Genomic DNA, 27,937 nt, shown 5'->3' with positions numbered 1-27,937 from the left:
TTTTTGATAATGGTCATCCTGATGGGTGAGAGCTGATATCTCATTAGATTTGCATTTCTGTAGTGATTAGTGATATTGAGCATCTTTTCATATGCTTCTTGTCCATTTATATATCTTTTTGGAGAAATATCTATTCAAGTTCTTTTCATTTTTAAATTGGGTTACTTGGGGTTTTTTGTTGCTGTTGAGTTGTAGGAGTTTTAAAGATATATATTTTGGACCTTAACTTCTTTCTTTTTATTTTTTTTAATGCTTTATTTTATTTTTTGAAAGACGGAGACAGAGTGTGAGCAGGGGAGGGGCAGAGAGAAAGGGAGACACAGATTCCAAAGCAGGCTCCAGGCTCTGAGCTGTCAGCACAGAGCCCGACGCGGGGCTCGAACCCATGAACGTGAGATCATGACCTGGGTCGAAGTCAGATGCTCAACTGACTGAGCCACCCAGGCACCCTGGACATTAACTTCTTATTAGATGTATGATTGGCACATATTTTCTCCCATTCTGTAGGCTACATTTTTACTCTGTTGATTATATCCTTTTGTTTTGTTTTGTTTTGTTTGGAACTGCACCTCTAAAAGACATTGAGATGCTGTTTGTTTATTTTTTTTTAACTTTATTCATTTTTGAGAGAGAGAGAAAGAATGCGAGCAGGGGAGGGCAGAGAGGGAAAGAGAATTCTAAGCAACTTACACTCTGTCAGAGCAGAGCCCAACATGGGACTTGAACTCATGAACCATGAGATCATGACCTGAGCCAAAGTCAGATGCTTAACTGCGTGAGCCACCCAGGTGCCCCTGATTATATCCTTTCATGCATAGAAGTTTGAAAGTTTGGTTTAGTCCTGTTTGTATGTTTTTGCCTGTGTTGCCTGTGGTTTTTGGTGTCATTTCCAAGAAATAATTGCCAAATCCAATGTCATGAAGGTTTTCCCATATGTTCTCTTCTAGGATTTTTACAGTTTTATATCTTACATTTAAGTATTTATTTTGAATTATTTTTTATATATGGTGTAAGGTAAGGGTCCACCTTCATTCTTCAGTCATGTGGATACCCAGTTTTCCAAACTCTATTTATTGAAAGGATTTTCACCACTGAGTCGTCTTGGCAACCTTGTTGGCGATCATTTAACTATATGTGTGAGGATTCACTACTGGACTCTACTGTATTCCATTGGTCCATATGTCTGGCTTATGTGGGTACCACACTGTTTTAATTATTGTAGCTTTGTAATATATTTTGAAACCAGCAAGCATGAGACCTCCAACTTTGTTTTTTTTTTTCAAGATTTTGTTCAGGGTCTAAATTTTAAAAAACCAAGTATGTAACATTTATAATTGCTAAAATCACTTTCTCATGTTTATGATCTCCAGCACTTTTCTTTTTTAATGTTTTATTTATTTTGTTGGGGGGGGAGGTGGGGCAGAGAGAAGAGAATCCCAAGCAGGCTCCATGCTGTTAGCACAGAGCCCAGAGCAGGGCTTGATCTCATGAACTGTGAGATCATGACCTGAGCCAAAATCAAGAGTCAGACACTAAACTGACTGAGCCACCCAGACGCCCTGATCTCTACCACTTTTTAGCTAACTTTGGAAAGCTTTTTGGACTTAAAAGAATATGAACTATACCGTAAAGAAGGTACATACAATAAATAAACAATTTCATGACCATAAAACCACCATCCTCATCAAGAAATACAACACTACCCCCAATTGCTTCCCTGCCTCTGTGTTGTTTCTGGATCACAATCCCCTCCTTCCATAGGAGGTTACCACTATTCAGCCTTTCCTGAAAATTATTTCCTTCTCCTTATAGTTTTAAGACTTAAATATACATCTTTAAACAATGTAATTTTACCTGTTTTTGAACTTTAATTTGAATCATATTATGTATTATTTTAACTTGCATTTTGTATATAAAATTTTTTCTCATTTTATTTATTTGAGAGGGAGAGAGAGACAGAGACAGTGTAAGCAGAGGAGAGAAGAAGAGGGAGAGAGAGAGAGAGAGAGAGAATGAGAGAATGAGAGAATGAGAGAGAATGAGAGAGAATCTTAAGCAGGTTCCAAGTTTGGTTTGGAGCCCGAAGCTGGGCTTGATCTCACGACCCTGGGACCATGACCTGAGCTGAAATCAAGAGTCAGAAGCTCAATGAACTGAGCTACCGAAGCACCCCTTAAGTTGCATTTTTGGCTCAACATCGTGAAATTCTTCTGTGCTGTCTAGCTATAGTTCATACATTATAATATTCCATTATATAAATATACCACAATGTATCCATCTATTTTACTACTGACAGACAGTTTTATTGAGTTTCCAGTTTTTGGTAATTACTCTCAGTATTATTTATACACCTTCTTTTTTTAAAAAAAAAAATTTTTTTAACGTTTATTTATTTTTGAGACAGAGACAGAGCATGAACGGGGGAGGGGCAGAGAGAGAGGGAGACACAGAATCGGAAGCAGGCTCCAGGCTCTGAGCCATCACCCCAGAGCCCGACGCGGGGCTCGAACTCACGGACCACGAGATCGTGACCTGAGCTGAAGTCGGACGCTCAACCGACTGAGCCACCCAGGCGCCCCTATACATACCTTCTTTACATGTATCTTTTTTTTTTTTTTTTTTTAAGTAATCTCTATGCCCACCATGAGTCTTGAACTCACAACCCCAAGATCAAGAGTTGCATGCATTACTGACTAAGCCAGCCAGGCACCCCTTCATGCATCTTGATGCTCAAGTGTAAGAGTCTATCCAGGGTATATATTTGAGTAGATTGCTCATTCTTAGGGTACATGTATATTCAACATATGTCAGCTTGTTTTTCAAAGTTGTACCAACTTACAGTCTCATCAGTAGCTCATGGACATTCCCATTATTTCACATGCTTTTTTGGTGTAACACTATTTAATTTTTGGCAGATTGGTGAATGTGTAATAGTATCTGTGGTTTTGCTTTACACGAACCTAATTACTTACCAATGATGCCAAACATCTTTTTATGTTTATTGCTGATGTGTGAACTCCCTGTTAAAGACTTTTGCTCATTTTTGGCAAAAGATGGTCTTTTAATTTATTTGTAGGAATTCTTTATGTTCAGGATTGCCTTTTGTCACCCATGTATGTTGTAAATATTTTCTTTCGTGTTTGGTGCTTTCTCTCTTTATGAGGTCTTCTCATGAAATGAAGGTCTTTATTTTAATGTAGTCAAAATTATGTCTTTTTGTTTATGGTTAAAGTCTATATATATATATATATATATATATATATATATACATATATATATGTATATATATATATTCAATATATATATTAAGTCTTAATACACACACACACACACACACACACACATAGGAAATTTGGGCATATTGCTTTGTTAAATGCTTGTATTTTGCCCATTTTTCTATTGGTTGCTTTTTTTAATTTTAATTTTTTTAAAGTTTATTTATTTTGAGAGAGAGAAAGAGAGAGTGCAGGCAGTGTGTGCAGGGAGGGGCAGAGAGAGGGAATCCCAGGCTAACAGTGTGGAGCTCAATGCAGGGCTCAAACTCACCAACTGTGAGATCATGACTTGAGCTGAAATCAAGAGTCCAATGCTTAACCGACTGAGCTACCCAGGCACCCCTTGGCTGCTTCTTTTAAAGATAGATCTTTAGGAGCCACCTGGATGACTCAGTCAGCTGAGCGTCTGACTTCAGTTCAGGTCATGATCTTGCAGTTTGCGAGATCAAGCCCCACATCAGGCTCGCTGCTGGCAGCCTGTTAGCATAGAGCCCGCTTCAGATCCGCTGTCCCCCTCTCTGCCCCTCCCCTGCTTGTGCTCTCCCAAAAATAAATAAATATTAAAAAATGTTAAAGGTATGGGAATGCAAGCTGGTGCAGCCACTCTGGAAAACAGTATGGAAGTTCCTCAAAAAACTAAAAATAGAACTACCTTACGACCCAGCAATTGCACTACTAGGTGTTTATCCAAAGGATACAGGTGTGCTGTTTCAAAGGGACACAGGCACCCCCATGTTTATAGCAGCACTATCAACAATAGCCAAAGTATGGAAAGAGCCCAGATGTCCATTGATGGATGAATGGATAAAGAAGATGCTGTATATGTGTGTATATATATACACACTTTGACTTTAAGAGACAAAACAGATGAACATAAGGGAAGGGAAACAAAAATAATATAAAAACAGGGAGGGAGACAAAGCATAAAAGATTCATAAATATGGAGAACAAACAGAGGGTTACTGGAGGGGTGTGGGAGGGGGGATGGGCTAAATGGGTAAGGAGCACTAAGGAATCTACTCCTGAAATCATTGTTGCACTATATGTTAACTAATTTGGATGTAAATTTAAAAAATAAAATTAATTTAAAAAATATATATATTTAAAATGATATATTTAATGTATATAAAATTTCTATGTATATATAAAATACTAAAAAAAATTTTAAGGTAGATCTTTAGAAATTCTTCATATACTCCAGATACGAACCCTTTATCAGATGCACATATAGCAAATATATCTTCCACCACTCTCTGGCTTGCCTTTGCCCTCTCTTAATAATGTCTTTTGGTGAACAGAAGTTTTTAATTTTACTAGAGTTCAATTTATCAATTATTTTATTTATGGTTGGTGCTTTTTATGTCTTATTTAAGAAAGCTTTACCTACTCAAAGTTCATAAATATATTTCCCTATACTTTCTTTTAAAATCTTTATTGCTTTATCTTTCTAATTTTAAGGATAACCCATCTAGAATTTTTATAGATTGTGAGGTAGGGATTAAGTTTAATGTTTTTTCCATATGGATATTCAGTTGACCCATACTAAAAAGACCATCCTTTCTGCACTACACAGCAAAATATAGTCTTTGTCATCTATCAGGTGACTCTATTCAACCTGTGAACTCTGTTCTGTTCCATTGACTTATCTGTCCATTGTTGGAACAAAACCACATGTCTAAATTCCCACAGTTTTTATAATATGCTTTATATATATATATATCTTTTATAATAGAACTGTTATTTAGCCGTGTGGTTGTTCAGCTTTGTTCTTCTTTGAAATTGCCATAGCTCTTCTTAGCTCTTTGCATTGCCGTCTAAATATTACAATCAGTGAAATCAAAATTTTGTGTCAATTTTCATATCAAAAAATCTGCTGGGATTTTGAATGGGATTATATTGAATCTATAGATGAGTTGGGGAAGAACATCTTTGTGTTAACTCTTCCAATCTATGAGCATGGTATTTACTTGGACTTCTATTTAATTTCTCTTAAACAGAGAAGTTAGTAGTTTCCAGTGAAAGGTCTTTTACATTACTTGTTAGATCAAGTTCCATGTTTTTTGATGCTTTCTGTATTATTATAAGTGGTATTTTTTCAAAATTTCATTTTCAATTTTTTTCTTGCTGATATACAGCAACACAACTGATCTCAGTGCAATAACATTATATTCAGAGGTGTTGTTAAATGAACCTATTAATTCTTTTTTTTTTTTTTTTTTAATGTTTTCACTTATTTATTTATTTTTTTTTTTAATTTTTTTTTTTTCAACGTTTTTTTTAATTTATTTTGGGGACAGAGAGAGACAGAACATGAACGGGGGAGGGGCAGAGAGAGAGAGAGAGACACAGAATCAGAAACAGGCTCCAGGCTCCGAGCCATCAGCCCAGAGCCTGACGCGGGGCTCGAACTCACGGACCGCGAGATCGTGACCTGGCTGAAGTCGGACGCTTAACCGACTGTGCCACCCAGGCGCCCCGAACCTATTAATTCTAATTGTTTTGGTTTTTCTACAATCATGTCATCTGAGTAATTAGTTTTCTTTCTTTCCAGCTTTCCCTTTTTATTTATTCTGCCTTCTTGTTATTTAAGAACTCCAGTGCAATGATGAATAAAAATGATGATGGTAGACATTGTCTTAATTCTTGGTTTCAAATGGAAAGCTTTCAAAATTTTACCTAATCACTGATTATACCTCACAAGTTTTCCTAGTTATATCTTTAACATCACTCAGGTCAAAAATTTTCTAATTTCTATTGTACCCTTTTTTGATTCATAAGTTATTTGAAAGTACATTGTTTAATTTCCAATAACAGATCTTCTCAGTACTGTTCTTTATTGATTTCTAGCTCAAATGCACTATAGTCAGAGAATATGCTATGAAATATTTCAGTCTTTTGAAACTTTGAGGTTTTTTTGTTTTATGGCCCAACATTATGTTCAATTTTGATTAATGTTCCAGTTCCAGTTGAAAAGAACATGTACAATAGGCAGAATTTTGACTCCTCCTTCACCTCCTCGTGTTAATTTGTGGATATGTTACATTATATGACAAAGGGACTTTGAAGATATAATGATTAAAATAGGGAGATCATCCTGAATTATCCAAATAGGCCTATCATCACATGAGCCCTTGAAAGCAGAACAAGGCAGAGTCAAAATGTGAGGACTCAGCAGTCTTTGCTGGCTTGAGGATGAAGACGGGCCAGGTGCAAAGCGTAAGAAATTGAATCCTGCCACAATCTTGAAGGTATTTGGATGTGGATTCTTCCCCAGAGACTTCCCCTACTGAATCCTTGATTTTGGTGTTCTGAGACCCTAAGCAGAGAACTCAGCCTGGGCCATGCTGTGCCCATACTTCTGACTCATGGAAACTGAAATAATAAATGGCTATTTTTGTTTAAGTAATCTCTGCATCCAATGTGGGGCTCAAACTCATGACCTGAGATCAAGAGTCACATGCTCTATGGACTGAGCCAGCGGTGCTCAATAGCTATTGTTTTAAGTTGTTTAAACAATAGCTATTGTTTTAAGTTGCTAAATCTATGGTTATTTGTTATGGTAGCAATAGAAAATTAAAGCAACATGCATTCTGTCTTTGTTGTAATGAGGTGTTCTATACATATCAGTTATCAACTGTTATACAGTAAAAGAAATATAAAACTTAGTTGCTTAAAACAACATAGGGAAGCATTGAGAATACATAAACAGCTCCTACAACTCAGTAAGAAAACAACCCCCCAAATGGGCAAAAGATTTAAACAAACAGTTCATAAAAGACAATATACAAATGCCCAGTAAGAACACCTCATCACACGTGTAGATGTGTCGACTCACCACTGCAGTCAAGAAACATTGGTATTCCGTCACCACAGATATCTTCCTTGAGCCTTCAGTCACACTCACTCACTCTCCCCCAGCAGTCTCCCCAACACTAGGTGACTACTAACCTATTTTCCATCTCTACAATTTTGTCATTTATAGTGTTATATAAATTGAATCACATAGTATAAGACCTTTTGAGATTGTCTTTTCACTCAGCATGATCTCTTGAGTTCCATACAAATTGTGCAATAGTCTGTATTTTTTTATTGCCAAGGATTCCGTGGTATGAATGGTTTAACCATTCACATATTAAGGGAGTCCCAGGCTTGTTCCATTCAACATGATGTCTGGGCCATTCATCCACATTGTTACATGAAACTGTAGATTACTTATTGCTATCTGATAGTCCACTATGTGCATTCTACATTTACCTATTCTCTGTTGACAGACATGTGAACTATATCCTAGGGGAGATATTATGAATAAAAACTATTACAGGCATCTACCAATGAAGCTAGTATTTTTTGGTGGATGTTTTCATGCTTCATGGGTAAATACCTGAATGGAATTGCTACATCATTTATTAATTTTTTCTTACTTTCATTTAAAATGAAAATAGAGGTGCCTGGGTGGCTCAGTCAGTTGTGTGTCTGACTTCGGCTCAGGTCATGATCTCACGGTTCGTGAGTTCAGGCCCCACATCGGGCCCTGTGCTGACAGCTCAGAGCCTGGAGCCTGTTTCAGATTCTGTCTCCCTCTCTCACTGCCCCTCCCCCACTGGTTTTCTGTCTCTCTGTCTCTCTCTCAAAAATAAAAGAATTTTAAATGAAAAGATTGTTTTTGAAAATAGATTAATACCCGTGAAAAATGTAATAGAGTGTAACCATTTAGATTGTTCACTTTACTGATAAGAAAAAATTTCAGTACAAAACTTGGCACATTGTTTTTCACCTGCTAAAATGTTATCATCTGGGCACATCTGAAATGCTGGCAGATAGGTGGGCTATAAGGGGTCTATTGGCCAGGGATCTTCATCACTGTCATAGAGGATTTGTGAGGACAGAAGGACAGTATAGGCTGGGAAGAGAGTGTGAACAAAAAGTGCATGGAGAAACACCATGTAGTTTAGGGAGGGAGTGAAGTTGGGAAACTCAAAGAAAGGGAACCAAGAGGCTGACAGAGGCCTTATTTCCCCTAGCTGGGCCTTGGTAGTTGTCCTGAGAACAGCAAGGAGCCACTGCGGGTTATTGAGCAAGAGATTTGTCACTTTAGTAGCTAGTGTCAGGGAAGGGAAGATTGCCCTGCCCTGGTTAGCCCTTAAGTCCTAGATACCTCTGTCCCTGAGGCTCGTGGCCCCCATGTAGTATCCACTATCCTCAAGCTATCAGGTATGGGTAGGTGGGGTGTCTGAAGATCAGGGATCAAGAAGGAAAACTGGTCCCTGCTACCCTCTGTCCCCTGCCCACCAGCCCCAAGCTGAATGTAATTGTCCTCGATGAGCCATCATCCTCGTCTTCACCCACCTCCGGGCAGACCCCCTTTCCTGTCCTGGGCAGCAGGCAGTGCTGGTAGCTGGCACAGTATTTGTGGCAGAGGTGGCACTTGGCAGCAAGTGAAACGAGAGGACCACAACCCCCAGCACGCCTACCCGCATAGGCCATGCCCAGGCTCTGAGAGTCCCACGATGCCTTGGTTTGCCTCACTCATGGAGGCAGCTGAAGACATCAGTGACCTCAGCTTCTACCAGAACAGCTTTAGCTCCAAGGAGACCCCCAGATGCCAGGCAGCCCTGGAGCAGAGTCCTGTCAAAAGAATAGCTAGCGCTGGAGATGGTCTGCACCTGAACCAGAGGAGTACCTGGGGAGGAGTGTCCAGGCTAGAAAAGCACCTGTGGGAGCTGTGCAGTCCATGGAGGAAACTTCCAGCTCTGGAACTGCTACATCATTTAGCATTCTACAGTACTACCAGATAGTATGCCAAATAGTCATTGTGCTGCAGTTCTAGTTGCTCCATTAGCGGGCTCACACTTGATGTCGTCAGCCTTCAACATTTTCAAATGCTTATTTGGATATTCCTTTTTTAAGGGCTTTTCAAGTTTTGTTAGTTTTCATTTGGGTTGTCTTTTTCTTACTGATTTGTGGGACTTTTAAATACATGTATCCAGAACATCTCCTGCCATTCTTTCATTCGTTTACTTTTTAGCAAGGTCTTTTTGATTTATACTTCTTAAATTGGTCAGTGCTTTTTAGATCCTATTTTTAAAATGTTTGCCAACTCTAAGGTCAAGATGTTACCTTTTTTTTTTTTTTTTTTTTTTGGAGCTTGACTTAACTTTCACATTTAGGTCAATGATCCACCTCAAATTAATTTTTTGTGCATAATAGGAGTTAGGGATTAAGTTTTTCCTATGTAGAGATCTTATTTCTCTGACACTTTTTTTGTTTTTGTTTTTTTTTACTTGGCAATGACTAGCTTGTATTTGCTGAAATAGCATAATGGGCGTGTAGGACCAGCCAACTGAACTTCAGAAGCATAAAACTACACTGCATGTCTGGGTCTGTATTTGTGAATACCTTCAATGACTCTAACAGAAGTGTTAAAAGGCTTTGTGATGTGCTGAACACAATACCATGTGGTTCTGTTGATGCTTGGGTGAGAGAATATTTTATTGTATCTGAAATCCCACTGGGGAACTTTCTTCTAAGGCATGTTTTTTATAGTTGACACAGCGTTACATTAGTTTTAGATGTACAACACAAGTCCATATGTATGCTAAGTTAGCTCAAGTGTAGCTACTGTCTGTCATCATACAACACTATTACAATGTCACTGACTATTCCCTATATTTGTTATTTTTTAAAAAATGTTTATTGGGGCGCCTGCGTGGCTCAGTCGATTGAGCGTCAGACTTTGGCTCAGGTCATGATCTCACCGTTCGTGCGTTCGAGCCCTGTGTTGGGCTCTATGCTGACACCTCGGAGCCTGGAGCCTGCTTCAGATTCTGTGTCTCCCTCTTTCTCTGCCCCTCCCCTTCTCGTTCTCTTTCTCTGTCTCTCAAAAATAAACATTAAAAAAAAATTTTTTTAAGCGTTTATTTTGAGAGAGAGAGAAAGAGAGAGAGAGAGAGCACGTGAGTGAGCAGGGGAGGGGCAGATAGGGAGAGAGCGAATCCCAAGCAGTCTCTGCACTGACAGCATGGAGCCCAACACGGGGCTCGATCCCACAAACCATGATATCATGACCTGAGCTGAAATCAAGAGTTGGATGCTTAACCGACTGAGCCACCAAGTGCCCCCTCTATATTTATTTTTAAAAACCATCCTTTCACTGACAAATGCATGAATGAATTATGAAGTGATACATATATTTCTGCTGCAATTGCCATATCCATATTATCTCAAAATTCTTGTTACCTTTTCAGTTACCTAGCTCATAATTTTATGACTGGTTAGTAATTTTTTTAGAAGTAATTTCTGTCCCCATTGTGGGGCTCAAACTCACAACCCTGAGATCAAGAGTCACAAACTCTACTGAGATAGCCAGGTGCCTCTGGTTAGTCATTCTTTAAATTATTTCTGTTCAAATAACTGATGTCATTTCTGCCTCCTGACTAGAATCCGGTATGCTGACAAAGGGCTAGTATCCAGAACATTTAAGAACTACAAATCGGGGCGCCTGGGTGGCTCAGTCGGTTAAGCGTCTGACTTCGGCTCAGGTCACGATCTCACGGTTCGTGGGTTCGAGCCCCGCGTCGGGCTCTGTGCTGACAGCTCAGAGCCTGGAGCCTGTTTCAGATTCTGTGTCTCCTTCTCTCTGTGACCCTCCCCCATTCATGCTCTGTCTCTCTCTGTCTCAAAAATAAATAAACATTAAAAAAAAAAATTAAAGAACTACAAATCAATATGAAAGTTGTCATTGGCACATAAGCAGACTCTATAACCCAATAGACAGAAATACATATATATGTATCCACCAAAGGATACAAAGAAATGTTCATGGCAGCATTTTTTGGTAATAGCCAAAACCTTGGAACAACCCAAATACCCATTAAAAGTTAAATGGATAAATTATACTATATCCATACAATTAAATGCAACATACCAATGACAATAAACAACCTACCACTACATATAATTATATGGATTAATCTCACAATGTTAAGTGAAATCCAAAGGAGTACATATAATTAATGTATGACTTTATTTACAAAGCAACAACAAAAAAATCCATGTTGTTAGCACAGTGGTTACTCTAGGTGGGGTGTTGGGGAGGCATAGAAACTAGAAGGGAGAGGAGTCTGTGGGGGGGGGGGGGGATTGGTAATACTGTTTCTTGAACTGTGTGGGGCTGTATAGTCTCATTTTAGGCACAAACCAAAGCCCTTCCTTAACATATTGCCAAGTCTCAAGCCACTGCGCACTATTCTTAGAACTATCTACACTTCTGCTCCTGCCATAACACTGAAATTTTCACCAAAGTCATCTGATGGTAAATTTAGTAGACATCATTTCTCTGCCCATATTTACTCCACATTACTATGGACCTACTCTTCTTAAAATGCTCTCTTCAGATTCTTAATTCAAACTGAACATTGCTGGAGGGGTGAACACTGGGTGTTATATGTAAGTGATGAATCACTAAATTCTCCTGAAACGATTACTACACTATATGTTAACTAACTTGGATTTAAATAAAAATTTTAAAAAATGCTCTTTTCAGTGACAACTGCATGCTCCTAGTCTTCCTTCATCATTCATTCCATTCCTTAAATATGGATAATCATCCTTAGCTCTTTCACACTTCCACATCTGTGGATATTACATTCCCATCACTTGGAATTTATCACTTTCTTTTCTTTTAAAATTTTTTTTAGCATTTATTCAACTTTGAAAGACGAAGAGAGACAGAGCATGAGCAGGAGGGGTGACGCAGACATAGGATCTGAAGCAGGCTCCAGACTCTGAGCTGTCGGCACAAAGCCCAACGCGGGACTCGAACTCACAGACCAAGAGATCATGACCTGAGCCAAAGTCGGACGCTCAACCGACCGAGCCACCCAGGTGCCCCAGAATTTATCACTTTCTATGGACCCCCAACTATTCCTAATTTCTCTAAGCTTCAGATCCTAACTGCCAACAGATGATCTTCATCTAGATTTATTCCTATAGTATCTGAGTGCTTACTACGTGTCAAGTATTGTGTTAGATGCTAGTATTTCTCATAGGGTTATCAAATTCAGTATATTCAAACCCAAAATCTATCTTCTTCCTATATTTAGTATTCTTTTAGAATTCTTTCAGTGACTGGCACCACCTTCCACTAGGCCAACCAAGTAAAACATTTCTAGGTAATTTTAGTCCTCTCTGACCATCTTATTAATCAAGTCTATTGAATTTACCTCTGAGTGATAAATCTACTTCTCTCTCCAGCCTTATTGCTATTCATTCATTTAATTTTATAATCAATTTTTGGAATGATGAACATATGAAACTGAACAAAGAAAACGTCAATATGAATTCCAAAGCAGTATTTAACAGTCTCCAAATGACCAAGTTAAATATTCATATAACTTGTCAGTTTAAGACAGTTGTGGTAGCCAAACCATACAGGATGCACCCTAATCACCCCTGCCTCTTGGTCCTCACTCTTTTGTTAATACTTTCTCTGTATTTTCACTTCTCTGTAAGACCAACAGAATATATAGAAAAAAGTGATGGTGTGTCATTTCCAAGACTAGGTTATGTTAATACTGTGGTTTCAATCATGGGTGCACCGTCTCTCTTGGATTGCTCTGGGAGAAGTCAGCGGCCACAGCATGAGGGCACTCAGGTAACCTTTGATGTCTTCACCCAACAGCTGGAGGAACTCAGTAAGGAACCTCAGGCCTACCCACTATCCTGTGAGCTTGAGTAAGATTCTGCCCTAATCAAGCTTTTAGATGATACTGCAGCTCTAACTACAAAGTCATGAAACCACACAACCAAGTCACTCCCTGATTTCTGACCCATACAAATGGCAAAAATTGTCTTAAGTTGCTAAGTCTTGAGGTTACATACTAACAGACAACTTATTTCTTCTAATTAAGCCATAACCATGATATGCTAATTTCTGTTACTAAGACAAAACAGATACATTTTACACTGCCTCACAATTTCAAATTATTCAGTCACAAGATCAATATGTTAAATCCTGGACAATAAAGTCCATAGTGATTTAGTATAAAAACATTTGATTAGAATTCTATTTTCTTAGGGGCACCTGGGTGGCTCAGTGAGTTAAGCTTCCAACTTTGGCTCAGGTCATGATCTTGCAGTCTGTGAGTTCAAGCCCCACGTCGGGCTCTGTGCCGACAGCTCAGAGCCTGGAGCCTGCTTTGGATTCTGTGTCTCCCTCTCTCTCTGCCCTACCACTCTTGCACTCTCTCTCTCTCTCTCAAAAAATAAACATTAAAAATAATGAAAAAAAAAAAAAAGAATTGTATTTTCATAATTTATTCCCAATAAGCTCTGACAAATTTTTGGTCCTTTGACTTACAAAGGTTAAACATTACTAATGTCCTTCAATTAGGTAAAGAAAATAGGCAACAATAAATATTGAAACTGCTGATAAACCTATATTGCTATTAGTTGAAACAGTCAAATGGTTTTTTTTCTTCTTTTTTAAAACTACTTTTCAGGGCTCCAGAGTGGTTCAGTTGGTTAAGCAGCTGGCTTTGGCTCAGGTCATGATCTTGTGGTTTGTGAGTTTGAGCCCCGCATCAGGCTCTGTGCTGACAGCTCAGAGGCTGGAGCCTGCTTCAGATTCTATGTCTCCCTCTCTCTCTGCCCCTCTCCCGCTCATGCTGTCTCTGTCTCTCAAAAAAAAAAAAAAAAAAAAAATTAAAACATTAAAAAAAAAAACTACTTCTCATAAGAGTGCCTAAGACAAGTTCAAAGACATTTCTAAAACTGCATCCTGCAAGCCAAAAATTATACCCAACACAGAGGCATCAAATAAATATTTGCTGAAGTAGGTGATAAAATTTTACAATCAATTTAAAAATACTGTGAATGTTGGGGCGCCTGGGTGGCTCAGTTGGCTAAGCATCTGACTTCGGCTCAGGTCATGATCTCATGGTTCATGAGTTCCAGCCCTGCATCAGGCTCTGTGCTGACAGCTCAGAGCCTGGAGCCTGCTTCAGATTCTGTGTCTCCCTCTCTCTCTCAAAAATAAATAAACATTAAACAACAACAACAAAAAAACCCACTGTACATGTAGCATAAATGCCATCAAATGTCAGTTAAACTCACGATTCTATACCAGAACAAAACAGAATTGATCTGTTGGGAGTCACCCTGCACTCAAAACTTGGGGGTCTCCTTCTCTACCTCCTTCCCAAATCTTTGTGAGAGGAAGATGGTATATAAACTTTGAAAAGCACTCTGTGACTGCTAATTCAAGGTGAAAGACTGATCAAGTTGCCACTTTCTGTTGAGACTCTATTACTGAAGGGAATTTAAAAATGTTTACAATGATGAAAACCGGGAGAAGTGAGATGTCAAAGACAATATATTTCAAAACCCAGTATGAAAATGGAAAAGATTAAGAAATAGAAAATCTTCAACAAAAAAGGCAAAAATATGCAATGGGAAAAAGTCTCAACAAATAGTGCTGGGAAAACAGGATAGTCATATGCAAAAGAATAAAACTGGACCACTTTCTTACCCTGTACATAAACTCAAAATGGATTAAGGACCTAACTGTGAAACCTGAAGCCATAAAAATCCTAGAAGAGAGCACAAGCAGTAATTTCACTGACATCAGCCACAGAAACACTTTTCTAGGTGTCTCCTGAGGCAAGGGAAACAAAAGCAAAAATAAACTATTGGGACAACAAAATAAAAAGCTTCTGCACAACAGAAGAAACAATCAACAAAAGACAACCTACTGATAGAAGATATTTGCAAATGTCATTACCTGATAAAGGGTTAGCATCAAAAATATATAAAGAGCTTATACAACTCATTATGAAAAAAACCAAGTAATCGAATTAAAAATGGGCAGAAGACGTGAACAGACATCTCTTCAAAGACATAGACAACAGACACATGAAAAGATGTTCATCATCACTCACTCATCATCACAGAAAGGCATCCCAAACCACAATGATAGCACTTCACACCTGTCTGAATGGCTAAATCAAAAAACTCAGTGGGGTGCCTGAGCAGCTCAGTTGGTTGAGTGTCTCTTTTTTTTTTTTTTTAATTTTTTAACGTTTATTTATTTTTGAGACAGAGAGAGACAGAGCATGAATGGGGGAGGGTCAGAGAGGGAGACACAGAATCGGAAGCAGGCTCCAGGCTCTGAGCTGTCAGCACAGAGCCCGACGCGGGGCTCGAACTCACGGACCGTGAGATCATGACCTGAGCCGAAGTCGGATGCTTAACCAACCAAGTCACCCAGGCGCCCCATCTGACTCTTGATTTTACCTTAGATCATGATCTCACAGTTTGTGGGTTCATGAGTTTGAGCCCCAGGTGGGGCTGCAGTGACAGTGCAGAGTCTGCTTGGGATTCATTCTTTCCACCTCTCGCTCCTTGCCCCTTCCCTGTTAGTGCTGTCTCTCTCAAAATAAATAAAGGGTAGAGGGAGAGAATCTTAATCGGGCTCCACGCTCAGCTCAGCACAGAGCCCAATGTGGGGCTCAATCATGACCAAGAGATCATGACCTGAGCTGAAATCAAGAGTTGGACACTTAACCAACTGAGCACCCAGGCACCCCACAACATGACTTACAATAGTCAAATTATGGAATCAGCCCAAGTGTCCACTGATACATAAATGGATAAAGATGATGTGGTGTGTATATATATGTAGTGTGTGCACACGCACACACACACACTGGAATATTATTCAACTATAGAAAAGAATGAAATCTTAACATTTGCAACAAATGGATGGATCTAGAGTATAATGCTATGTCAAAGTAAAAAATGTGAAAAAAGTGAATGTCAAAAATGCTAAATGAAAGTCAAAGATAAATACCATAGGATTTCATTCATATGTGGAATTTAGGAAATCAATAAGGGAAAAATAAACCAAAAATTAGACTCTTAACCACAGAGAACAAGCAGATGGTTCCCAGAGTGGGTGGGTAGGGGATGGGTGAAATAGGTGAAAGGAATTAAGAGTACACTGATATTTCCCAAGCAGGCTCCACGCTGTCAGCACAAAGCCTGACATGGGGCTCAACCCTACAAAGCGCAAGATCATGACCTGAGCTAAAATCAAGTTGGATGCTTAACTGAGCCACCCAGGAACTCCATGAGTAAACTTATCTTGATGACCACTGAGAAGGCATAAAACTATCAAATCACTATATTGTACACCTCAAACTATTAACTATACCATAATTAAAATTTAAAAAAAAAAAAGAAAAGAAAATGTGGGTGCCTGGGTGGTTCAGTCAGTTAAGTGTCCAACTTTTGGCTCAGGTCATGCTCTTATGGTTCGTGGGTTCGAGTCCCGTGTCAGGCTCTGTGCTGACGGCTCAGAGCCTGGAGCCTCTTCAGATTCTGTGTCTCCCTCTTTCTCTGCCCCTCCCCTGCTCTCTCTCTTTCAAAACTAAATATTGGGGCACCTAGGTGACTCAGTCAGTTAAGCATCCCACTTTGGCTGAAATCATGATCTTGCAGTTTATGGGTTTGAGCCCATCAGACTGCTGACAGCTCAGAGCCTGGAGCCTGCTTCAGATTCTGCATCTCCTTCTCTCTCTACTCCTCCCCCACTTGTGCACTCTCTCTCAAAAATAATAAACAATTAATTTAAAAAAATGTGGGCCCCTGGGTGGTTCAGGTGGTTAAGCATCTGACTTCCGCTCAGGTCATGATCTCAGTTCATGAGTTTGAGCCCCACACTGATGGTACAGAGCTTGCTTGGAATTCTGTCTCCCTCTCTCTGCCTCTTTCATGCTCTCCTTCTCCAAAATAAATAAATAAACTTAAAAAAAAACAGAAGGGGTGTCTGGGTGGCTCAGTCTTGGTTAAGTGTCAGACTTTGGCTCAGGTTGTGGTCTCACAGTCGTGATTGAGCCCACACTATCAGTGTGGAGCCTGCTTGGGATTGTCTCTCTTTCCCTCCACCCCACCCATCCTCGCTTTCTCTCTCTCAAACTAAATACATAAAACCTAAAAAAAACAAAAAACAAGAAAATGAAACTTAAAAAATGGGGTGTGCAAATAAATATAAATCAGAAAATATGTAAGGAAATTAATATAATTTAATCGCAAGAGTTACTTTGAAGTCTTTTATTTAAAAAAAGTCTTTTATTTGAAGTCTTAAGTTTATTTAAGTAATCTGTACATTCAACGTGGAGCTTGAGCTCACAACCCCTGAGATCGAGTCACATGCAATTCCAACTGAGCCAGTCAGGCACCCCTGAGATCTTTGTTTTAAATTTAAGGAGAAAGTGCAATTAAAAGTTGGTATACAATTCATGATAAGATAAGGTGATACTGATCAATGTATTTTAAGGTACTATGATTATGATGCCAAACTAAAAATAATTTTCAGCAAACTTTGGACTTTGAATATTCTATTATTTATGAAGAACGCTTGGTCTTCAGTATAAACAACCATACTGCACCATAATTACATAATGTGATAAATCACTACAACAGCAAGCATATTACAATATATAAATGTATAAAAATAACACATACACATTAAATTTATACAATGTATTATGTCAAATTTATTTTTTTTAAAGTAAAAGGGAATGAAACTTAAATGGCTGCAGAGAAAGATTAAAACTAGAAGTGAAGCTTAAAGAATCCCTAATGAAGTTTGCAACTTAGAGGCACCAAAACTGTAGAAGAAGCAAGGCTGAACAAGAAAACTGGTATACAGTGTGTATGTAGAGTGTTAGTCTTTCATATCCCCTCTGCCATATTCTATGTAATCAGACCAATTATCATATGTAATCACATCCCGGCTGTTCAAACTTCAGCAAATTTCTTAACCCCTCTGAGCATTAATTTCTTCATTTGTAATGAGAGAGTAAGAAAATATCTACTTCATAGGATTACCATAAGGATTAAGTCAGTATCTATCAAGTGCATAAAGCAGTATCTAGCACATGGTATGCATCTAATAAGCATGGTAAGCCTTTAATGCTATGTACTAATTATAGTATGTATATGTATGGGTGTGTATTACTTTAAAAATCACTAAATAAAATCACCTTTGGGGAACACATGAATGGAGAGGGAACTTTCATCTTATGGTCATAGCTCCATGCTAACTACACCTTGGCAACATCTTTGCTTCATCTCAAAGCAAGACTAACAATGAGTGTCAGAAATTAAGTACTAACTTAGAAAAGGATGTTATATTGTTCTATATCACTATATTGTAGAGTTGGGGAGGTGCCTCTGGAAGCTTCCCTGTATCATTCTGTGAGTGTAATGGCTATACACTGCTTACCCGTGAACAAACAAGGAGCTGATTATGAAATGATTAGAAGCAAAACATTAAGGAGCAAACTGAAACAAGAACTAAAACTCGACAATCCATAAACATCACATAAGAAATGTTATCAGGCATCTTATAGTTTGTGCTATCTAAAAAGCATTTATTACAATGACAAAACTAGAGGTTAATTACTTTTTTATTATTGAATTATATTGTAAAGTCTACATCTACAATTTAATCAGGAAGAAATGCTTTGCATTTACATCAAGGACACATTTATTCTAGTGGAATAAAACAGACACAGACAAAAGACCAAGTACACATTAAAAAAAAAAAAAAAAAAAAAAAAGACTAAATATTTTACCTGGTCCTACTTTTTACTATTTTGGACCATACCTTTCCTATTAGAAAACTGATCTTACACACATATAAGTTTGATTATCTTCCCATATTTTTAATCATTAAATGTAGTTTCTCACAATTTCTAATAAAAAAAAGATTGAAAACTATATGGGAAGCAAAGTTTAGAAACAAGAAAAACTAGACTGCTATTACTGTACTGTAGAAAAGATGAGTAAAATGTGCCCCCTCTGTGGCTCATTTCAAAGAAACACTTTTACTCAAAGAGGCAAGCATTTCTGATCTAGGAGTAAGTTTTCCACTCCCCTGTGGGACCAAACCTACCAAATGTTTCCGATCAACTGTAAAGTAAGTGAAAAATGTCTACAAAATATTTAGAAGCTAAATATCAGAATACAGCTAATGAAATCAAAATTGTGTGGTCTAAATATACATATTAAGCTTTTTACTTTAAAAGTATCTTTTTATTCCAGATGATATTTAAAATAACTTACAACTTTAGTGTGCTTTATGGTCAATGACTGTGAAGTTGAAATTCAAATGAATTTTTGTTTTACTTGATTCTACTAAAATTTCAATTACCTATTATTTTACTTAACCAAGTTATACATGAGGTAAGTTTTAGCTAAAAAATAAAATAAATCAACCACAAAGATAAGTTAACCATTTCAAGAGTATACAAAAATCATAATGCCCACTTCATATTCAAAGTTTACAAATTTATGTATTAACTACTTTGTATCTAAGAAAAGTTTACTATGTCATTTCAAAGTAAATACTTTCTGCACTTAAATCAAATTTTGCTGGGAAATAATTGGGCAAAAAAAACCAGGCAAATTTTGTTTTTGGTTAACAGAAGACAATGCAATAATAAACCCAAATGGAACCTAAGACCAGTGTTTAAAGTTTCTAACTTCTAAACAGACACACACTTATTTATCTAAGAAATATTTGGACAGAATGTCTCGCTGTAAATAAAAAGTACAGGTTTCCAATTACAGCCTTATAGCTAGCTAAACAGTTTCTAAAAACATGTACAGCCAGCTAACAGTTCTCTAAAACGTGTATGTTGCGCTAAAGATCCCTGCTAAAATATCAACAGCATTTAAATGGGTCTTACTGAAGTAGGACATTCATGATACTAGAAATCTTTTAAAAAGTGAGTACAATAGGGCTATAATTACTATTAATAAAAGTTACAGAAGAGATTATTGCTGTATGTTCCCCCATAAACGCATCAAACCTATGGCAATTACAAAAAGTACAACCCAAGTTATGTTTTTTCTTACCGAATTTCATGTTTCACATATCTCTAAAGTTTTTATACAGCAGAGAATTCTTAAAATCTTTTCTGTAAGAATTCAAAGTATTTAAATGTGTAGCTTCACATTATACTATCATGTTTTGCCCTTCTTGTTTCCCAAATACACAAAAACAATATACATTTTTCTCAAAAGTGAAATAAGATGTCCACATTAAAAAAATAAAGCCTACAAAAAAGTTCCAGAGCTAAAAAAGATTATTATATGGCACGAGGTGATCTCCTACTAGTCCAAAGTCCAAAACATTTAAATGAAGTCCATTTATATATCCTGCTTTGCTTTTCAATGGAATACTACATTTATTCAGGTGAAATCACATTATTTTTAGTTCTCAAGTCAACAAGTATACACAAATTTTTTTTATACAGTTATTAGAAAAAATAAGGAGACCAAATTGAGTGTGCCAAAGAGATATCATTCAGTTGGATTTTCCAGAGCTATTAGAAAGAAAATTAATGAACGGATTTCCTTGGTTGGTTTCCATAGCTTGATAGACCAAAAACAAAAAAATGGCCACAATAACAAACAGCAAAATTTTTATCCACATGGGAATAGAGCGTCCCTTTTTTGTCTTTTCTGACTTGACATCTGCCAAGGGAACATATTTAGGAACATATTTAGATGAAAAAGATTCTTCCATCCTGAAATCACTGAGTTCTAATGGCCGGCCGGCAGCCCCTTTGATTGGTCTGCGGCAACTAGCACTGTTGGGAGTAAAAGCAGGAAGAAAAAAATAAATTTAGATAAAAGTCATGATTCTGATATGTAATATAAAATCTCATTACCACTTCCTAATTTCAAACACATTTCTTGAGATAATAGTAGAAAACAGTCACATGTAAACAGTGAGGTCAGTCAGCCTATTTAAAATTTCTGTACATTTTTCATTTAAAATGTTGGATGTTCATTCTATTAGAAAATATTCAGAACACTGATATTCACTAAACTTGTTTCCTTAAAGGCTTTTCAGAGGGGCACCTGGGTGGCTTGGTCGGTTAAGCGTCCGACTTCGGCTCAGGTCACGATCTCACGGTCCGTGAGTTCGAGCCCCGCGTCGGGCTCTGTGCTGACAGCTCAGAGCCTGGAGCCTGTTTCCGATTCTGTGTCTCCCTCTCTCTCTGCCCCTCCCCTGTTCATGCTCTGTCTCTCTCTATCTCAAAAATAAATAAACGTTAAAGGCTTTTCAGAGCCAATATATTTAGAGGATGAGAGGAAAAAAAAATAAGGTACTTTGGTGTGATTTGTTCAGTTAGGAAATAATTCAGGAGTTCTCTAAACACAGCCTTTTCAACTAGAAAAGGGAAACTTTTTTACTTCCTTCGAGGTTTCTGTTTATATAACAAACTGAGAATTAGAAAAAGGAGAATTAGATAGTAGGCAAATTATTTATAATACTTCAGCTTATCAAAGTTAATTCTGAAACTGACTCAACTTTGAAGAATATGAACTGGTGACTTGGAATTAAACTGCTCTCAAAAGAACAGTTTACTTCTGAAAACATGGGTACAATAACCTTGTGAAGAATAAAAATCATAATTTCCCTATTATATGCTAGCCATATTTCAATTAAAAATAAAAGGTTAAAATTCCTGTAGGTGCATATGAAATAATCATGTTGCACATCCTAAATAGATATAACTTTTATGTCAATTGCACCTCAATAAAGGTGGGAATAAATAAGTAAATAAATAAAAATACCCTAGTAGAATACACTAATACTTGTTTTAATGTATCTGAATACCTAATTCCTGTTGGTGTAGATGCTTCAAAGGGAAACATTTCCTTAAGAATATCCCTTTCTATTCTTCTTTCCTCTGTTTTTTCTCCCACCTAATAAGAAACAGACAACCACAAGTTAACAGTGTAAATGTGCAATTAAAACACAATTTAAAAAAGAAGTTTCAGAGAACAGAATGCATTCAAGTCTGCCCCAGCTTTTATCACTCCCCTTTCTAAATCCATCATTGCTCAAGTATCCATACACTTCCAAAGCTCTCCTCAAATTTCGTCACTGTTGGAGATATGTTAATGTGGTAATGGGGGCAGGGGACTGCCACACATTCAAGCTAACAAAACAACAACCCCAAACCACCCTCAAACTAAAATCCAGTATAGTTAATATGGCAGCGTTAAGTTCCCCCCAGTGGATTTCCCATGCTGTTCATTCATATTAAGAGTATACTGTTTCTTCTTCCGTTAAGAATTTTGTAATAAAATAACTGATGAAATACAGAAGATACCAAATTAACATGGATCCTTAAAAGTTTTAGTATATGTGAGTCGATTCAATCTTCCTAACTTAAAAAACACAAAATGATTTTTTAAATTACCTGCTTATTTTGCTGTTTACCTTTATGCCCAGATCAGAACCACCTTCAGTACAAATTCATTAAAATTATAATGCATCATGCAGTTAGTACTTCAAAGCTTAAGTATACAGGAGTTAATCAATTCAAGCATCATACAAAGTCACTTAAAAGTCCCATTATTTGACCTTTCAGTGAAAAGATAGAATAGCCTCCCCAATAGCCCAGAAACACTTTCAACCCACATCCATAACAAAGAGAACACATTAGAAGCAGCACAAAAATGAATACTCCCTTGAAAGGTAGAACTTAAGAGGCACATGGTAGCAAGCTGATAGTATTAGCATATCATACTATATTAGTTACTTTCGACTGTCACTAATAAAAGTATGTCTTTAAAATAATATATGCATATATATGTATATATATATATACACACACATACACATACACACACACACACACCCAATTAAGAAAGCTCTGCTCCCTCCCACTGCAAAAGACAAATATAAAAAATTTCCTCTTTAAAAGATCAATGATAGCATCGATCTAAATTTTATGCATTTACTTCAGCTCTTGTCAATGGTTTCTTTGGTGTTCTTCTGGGTATGTCTGAGAATTCAGTGATTGGCAGAATAGGAGCTGCATGCTTGAAATTTCCAGTCACCCTATTGACAACCTGCCAAGATTCAAATTATTCAGACTCAGAATTATCCAAACATAACAAAGACACGTAAAAAGAAAAAAAAAGATACTCTATTTCTGTAATATTCAATACTTTCTCTTAATAAAAATTTAGGCAAAAGAACCTAGAAATGAACATATTCAATGCTTCACATGTGAAGCCTTAGCACTTTTTAAATATTTTAGCAAAAAAGTTTCCTTATAATACTTGGGTAGGATTCTTGTACAAATTGATATATTTAAATTGACTATATTGAAAAATTCTAAAATTCAGAATGGGGAAAATGAGTTTAAAATATAATGTTTAAAAACACAAATTTGAGATTTGCCAAATTTACCACCTCCCCAGTTCTAATTAAAGGGTAATTTACAAAGAATACCACTTGTATAGTTTATGAAACATATTTACTAAGGTTTCGTTGCTTGAAGCCATTATAGTTTCAGCTATGGGAGTACTCTCTGAAATTATTGCACCATCTATACGAAAATGCTCTGAAGTTTCCACCTGTTAGTTTGAAAACAAAACAAAAACAATAAATATAAAATAATCACTAAAGCCCTACCAATCTGAAAACCCAATTCTAAGCAATAAGCCTTGCATCACCCTTTTCCTTGGAGTTCTTCTTGACCCTCTTGTGGATTCCCTAGTTAATGCCTGCAGAGGTCCGCCTTTTGAAGATCCACTTGTCCATTCAGTCTCAGTTATTCCAGCTTGAGAATAGCTCTATTCAAGTATCGACACATTAAAAAGTCATATTCTAACATCAAACACCTTAATAATGGCCACATTACCTAGCACAGTGAGAAGTCATGAAAAATCTCCAAATGCCAGCATTTGCAAACAATGCTATGCCCTCAACATATTTCTAAACGTACTGACTAAACCAATATGTAGGCATTGGAAAATGCTAAAAAGTATGGTAAAATACATTAAAGCATCCAACTACAGGAGCTTACAAATTGTAATATGAGTGAGAGGGAGAAAAGCACATAATTTTATCACTGCTCCTTCTGTGACTTGCTGTTTGCTATTTGGTTCTTGTTTCATAACTGCACCTCTTTGGCTGTCTAAACAAAAAGCAGGCTGATCATGACTATAATAAAGTCATTTATTATAACAAGCCCATTTCCTTTCAAAACAAAATAAAATTTTATAATTGTTAGCATAAATTAAACATTGTCCTTTTCAAGTAGGATTATTTAAAGGTTCAATTTAAATTATAATCCACACACAACTATCTGAACGTAAAAGTTCCCAGGTGTCAAACTTTTCTTAGAAACAGATACTAAAATTGAGCAAGGAGAACTGGTGTTAAGTTACCTCTTTCACAAACACACAAGCCTATAATGTCAAGTGCCAAACCTACACTTCTCACTATAGAGATAGCAGTAGTGATGGACCACTGGTACCTTCCAGTCCCAGATTCCTTTCTCCCTGAAAAGCCAATTGATTTTTCCTCATTTAAAAAATAATTTAGTAGTTCTTACATAATAGTTTGAAAACCACTAAACTAGTACTTCTCAAACTAATGTGCATATCCATCACCTGGAGCTTTTGTTAAAATACAGATTATTGATTCAGCAGCTCTGGGGCAGGACCTGAGATTCTGCATTCCAAGTAGCAACTTACTCAACTTTGAAGCCACAATTACCAGATGATTCTTTTAAATTAACCAGAGAACATCTATCAATGGTTAGTATTAAACTAAAGTGTGCTTATATTGTCACTTCTGCTTTCAAGCTAATATTTTATCTAGATAACTGAGGTTTTTATATCCAACTCAGTGCCTATTAATTTTAAAGACAGATGTATTTTACTCTCATCCTGAGACAAGAGCACTCATCCAGTAAGCATGCTTATTTAGCTGGAAACATTACTACCTAAACCCCACAAGGTACAAACATAGTCTCCTAATTTTTTATTTATCTATATTTGGGATTAGTATTAAAGAGTTTCTCTTTGACTCATAATTAGAAACTCTGGGTTGCTTTTCCTGCTATCAGAAAATATGTGCTGAATGCAAACTTAAGATTGATCAAAAGACAAGTGCGTAAACAAATTACACACAAATATGATAAATGTTTATTAACAGTTAAATTCCTGATTATTTGAATAGAAGGGAACAATAGTTTTAATCTGAGGTTCTCAATCCTGGCAGCATAGTATCAAGTGGGGAGCTTCTAAGAGATATCAAATGCCCCCAACCCCACCTTAGTCTAGTTAAGTCAGAATCTCTTCTAGAAGGGGCTTGGGCATAGTTAATTTTTACAGCTCCTGAGGGGATTCTAATGTGCAGCCAGGGTTGAGGACACCCGGTTTAAGATACTATAACTGACTTATGATGCTATCTCAAAGTATTTTCTTAAAACTACTTTCAATAATGCTTCCTCTTTAATAGTCAATTGCTCAATGCCAATAAAATTAGAACCAGTATTTTAAAAATATTATGGTTTGAGAGTGTATCTGGTATTATCAGTGTATATTAACTATTTTAAAACTCCCCAAAGAATTAAAAATTACATTTCTTGAAAGGGCTAATAAAACTGATAAAATATAAAGACCAGATATTTTATCTACAGCCATGAAGGTGCCATGTGGAAAAATATCCCCTTTCCTTAAAATTGGTTGTCTCCCAAATTCCAGGATTTTCCATTTGTTATATTTTGAACTGAAATAATTTATCAAAAATTTTACCAACATCTACTGAAACTATTATGGTTAATAAAAATAAATTACATGTTTACATTTCTATTAGTTATCCTTGAACTAAAGGTCAAGTTCCATTTAAATATTCTTTATATTCTTCTGTGGAAAGAAACACAAGAAACACCTTGGTTGCCTGTGGGAATAGCTGGAAAGGGGTGGGAATAGCTGGAAAGGGGTGGGAATAGCTGGAAAGGGGTGGGAAAGACACTTCTCACTATAAATCATATATACTTCCTTTTGTCCAGGTTTATTAAATTCTTTGGTTGAGGACTATCAACTAATTTTATTAGTTCTTTGACTATCATCATCTAATTCAGAATTAATCATCTTCACAGAAAACTAATGGAGAACTCTTCACACACCAGAAAAAATATTCTGAAGATTTTTTCTATCAGAATCCACTATAAACAAGTGACGATTACTGACTGAAAAGAATGAAAAACATTCCTATGTAAAATTAGTAGTTAACGTGATTGCTGTATACTGTTGCCAAAATACTAACTGCAACTTTCATCTACTTTCAGCAAGATGTTCTCCAGCAACTCCTGAATTTATCAGGAGAAAAACAGGAGACAGAAACAAAAACCTTACACTGCCTTTCAATATGCTATCAGGCAAAAAGTTATTTGGAAGACAATAGGCAGTTGAGGCACAAAAGAATGCAGGAGCTGGGCTATAATAAAAAAGGCTATAGATCTGTCAGTAAAAATACAAGCTCTAAGCAAAAATTTACACAAAACGAAGTTCTAAAAAGAAATAGTATTAATTAAAAGCCACCTTACTCTGAATAACTCTTAATTTAGGTGAAATAGGAGTAATATGGTTACTCATATTAATTTTTAAAAAAACACAGAATCCTATTCCTCCATTAGAGAAAGGTACTCTCATACAATGCTGGTGGGAGTGTGAAATGTTTTATGCGGGAGATTTGATAACATCGAGCAAAATTACCCAGTAACTTTACTTCTAGATTTCCCCAAGATAAATTGGCTAAAATATGAAATGATATGTGTAAGGCTGTTCATCAGTTCATCTTTGTATTATCGAAACAGCATAACTGAAAATAATCCAAATATCCACCAAAAGTAAAGTGGCTGAATAAATCCCAGTACATCTATAAAATGCAGTGGTACAGAGCAATGAGGACGATGGCTATACTGTATTCTGATATGGAGTGATCCCCAGGATATGTGTTTAGATTAACAGGTAGAAATGTGCAAAATTCACTGCCTTTTATGTAAGAAGAGGAGCAAAAATAAATGTATACATCTATACAGTAGGCTTCATGCCTAGCATGGAGCCCTATGCAGGGCTTGAACTCACGACCCTGAAATCAAGACCTGAGCTGAGATCAAGAGTTGGAAGCTTACCCTACTTAGCCACCCAGGCGCTCCCTTAATATTTTCAAAAAGAAAATATTAACCAAAAGTTAACAGAAATAGCTACTTATAAATAAAAGGAACAAAGATAAAGTCCAGATTTCTGACTCTTTTATTTATGCCTAAATAAAACCATATACATTTAAAAATCTGTATGAAAGAAAAAAAATTCACTCGTGACTTTAAGCACAATATTTTGATGTTACGCCCTAACGACAGGAAAAACTGCCAAAAACAAAAAAAAAAACCCAAAAAAAACCCCCAAAAAAACCCACCAAAAACCCAAACTGCGTTTTACCTGCCTTCTTATCAAGAGTACTGTATTATTTAGAAACATCTGTATAGTGAAACTAAGTAACTCACGTTTTAAGAACCAAGATACTCAGCATAAAAGAGATAGATAGAACATCCATAAGTTAGATAGCATTCACAAACTTGATGAATTCATGATTTATCTTTTCCTAAAAAATAAGTACTCCTAGCTCTTCCTAGTAAAAAGGGCTGAAAGCAATGACAACCCAGCAGAATGCACAACCTAGCATCCACTGTAGGTAGCTTCCAAATGTTTTCAATGAAAAAGATTAGGGTTCTTTGGAAAAAATGTCTGATTTGGTAAAAGGCAGGAAATAT

The 27,937-nt window shown here is 36.8% G+C and overlaps 1 protein-coding gene across 4 annotated transcripts in view; it reads right to left on the bottom strand.

Annotated features, from left to right (window-relative positions):
* Nucleotides 1-18,727: 18,727 nt before the first annotated feature.
* Nucleotides 18,728-27,937, bottom strand: part of TMPO (thymopoietin) — a 31,045-nt gene continuing 21,835 nt past the window's right edge. Inside the window, exons 5-9 of one of the 4 annotated variants that reach the window (XM_078449570.2) lie at nt 23,826-23,945; nt 23,631-23,726; nt 23,106-23,216; nt 21,973-22,061; nt 18,728-20,935 (exon numbers count right to left, since the gene is read on the bottom strand). In XM_078449570.2, coding sequence (XP_078305696.1) covers nt 20,650-20,935; nt 21,973-22,061; nt 23,106-23,216; nt 23,631-23,726; nt 23,826-23,945 — 702 coding nt within the window. In that variant the 3' untranslated portion in view covers nt 18,728-20,649. The remainder of the gene's footprint in view (nt 20,936-21,972; nt 22,062-23,105; nt 23,217-23,630; nt 23,727-23,825; nt 23,946-27,937) is intronic. The other 3 variants (XM_078449571.2, XM_078449572.2, XM_078449573.2) reach the window with 3 other exon arrangements.

Source organism: Panthera onca, chromosome B4 (assembly GCF_046562875.1).
Source record: "Panthera onca isolate mPanOnc1 chromosome B4, mPanOnc1 haplotype 2, whole genome shotgun sequence".
NCBI lineage: Eukaryota > Metazoa > Chordata > Mammalia > Carnivora > Felidae > Panthera > Panthera onca.
Note: the sequence above shows the minus strand (reverse complement) of the source record. Positions and strands in the feature narration are given on the sequence as shown.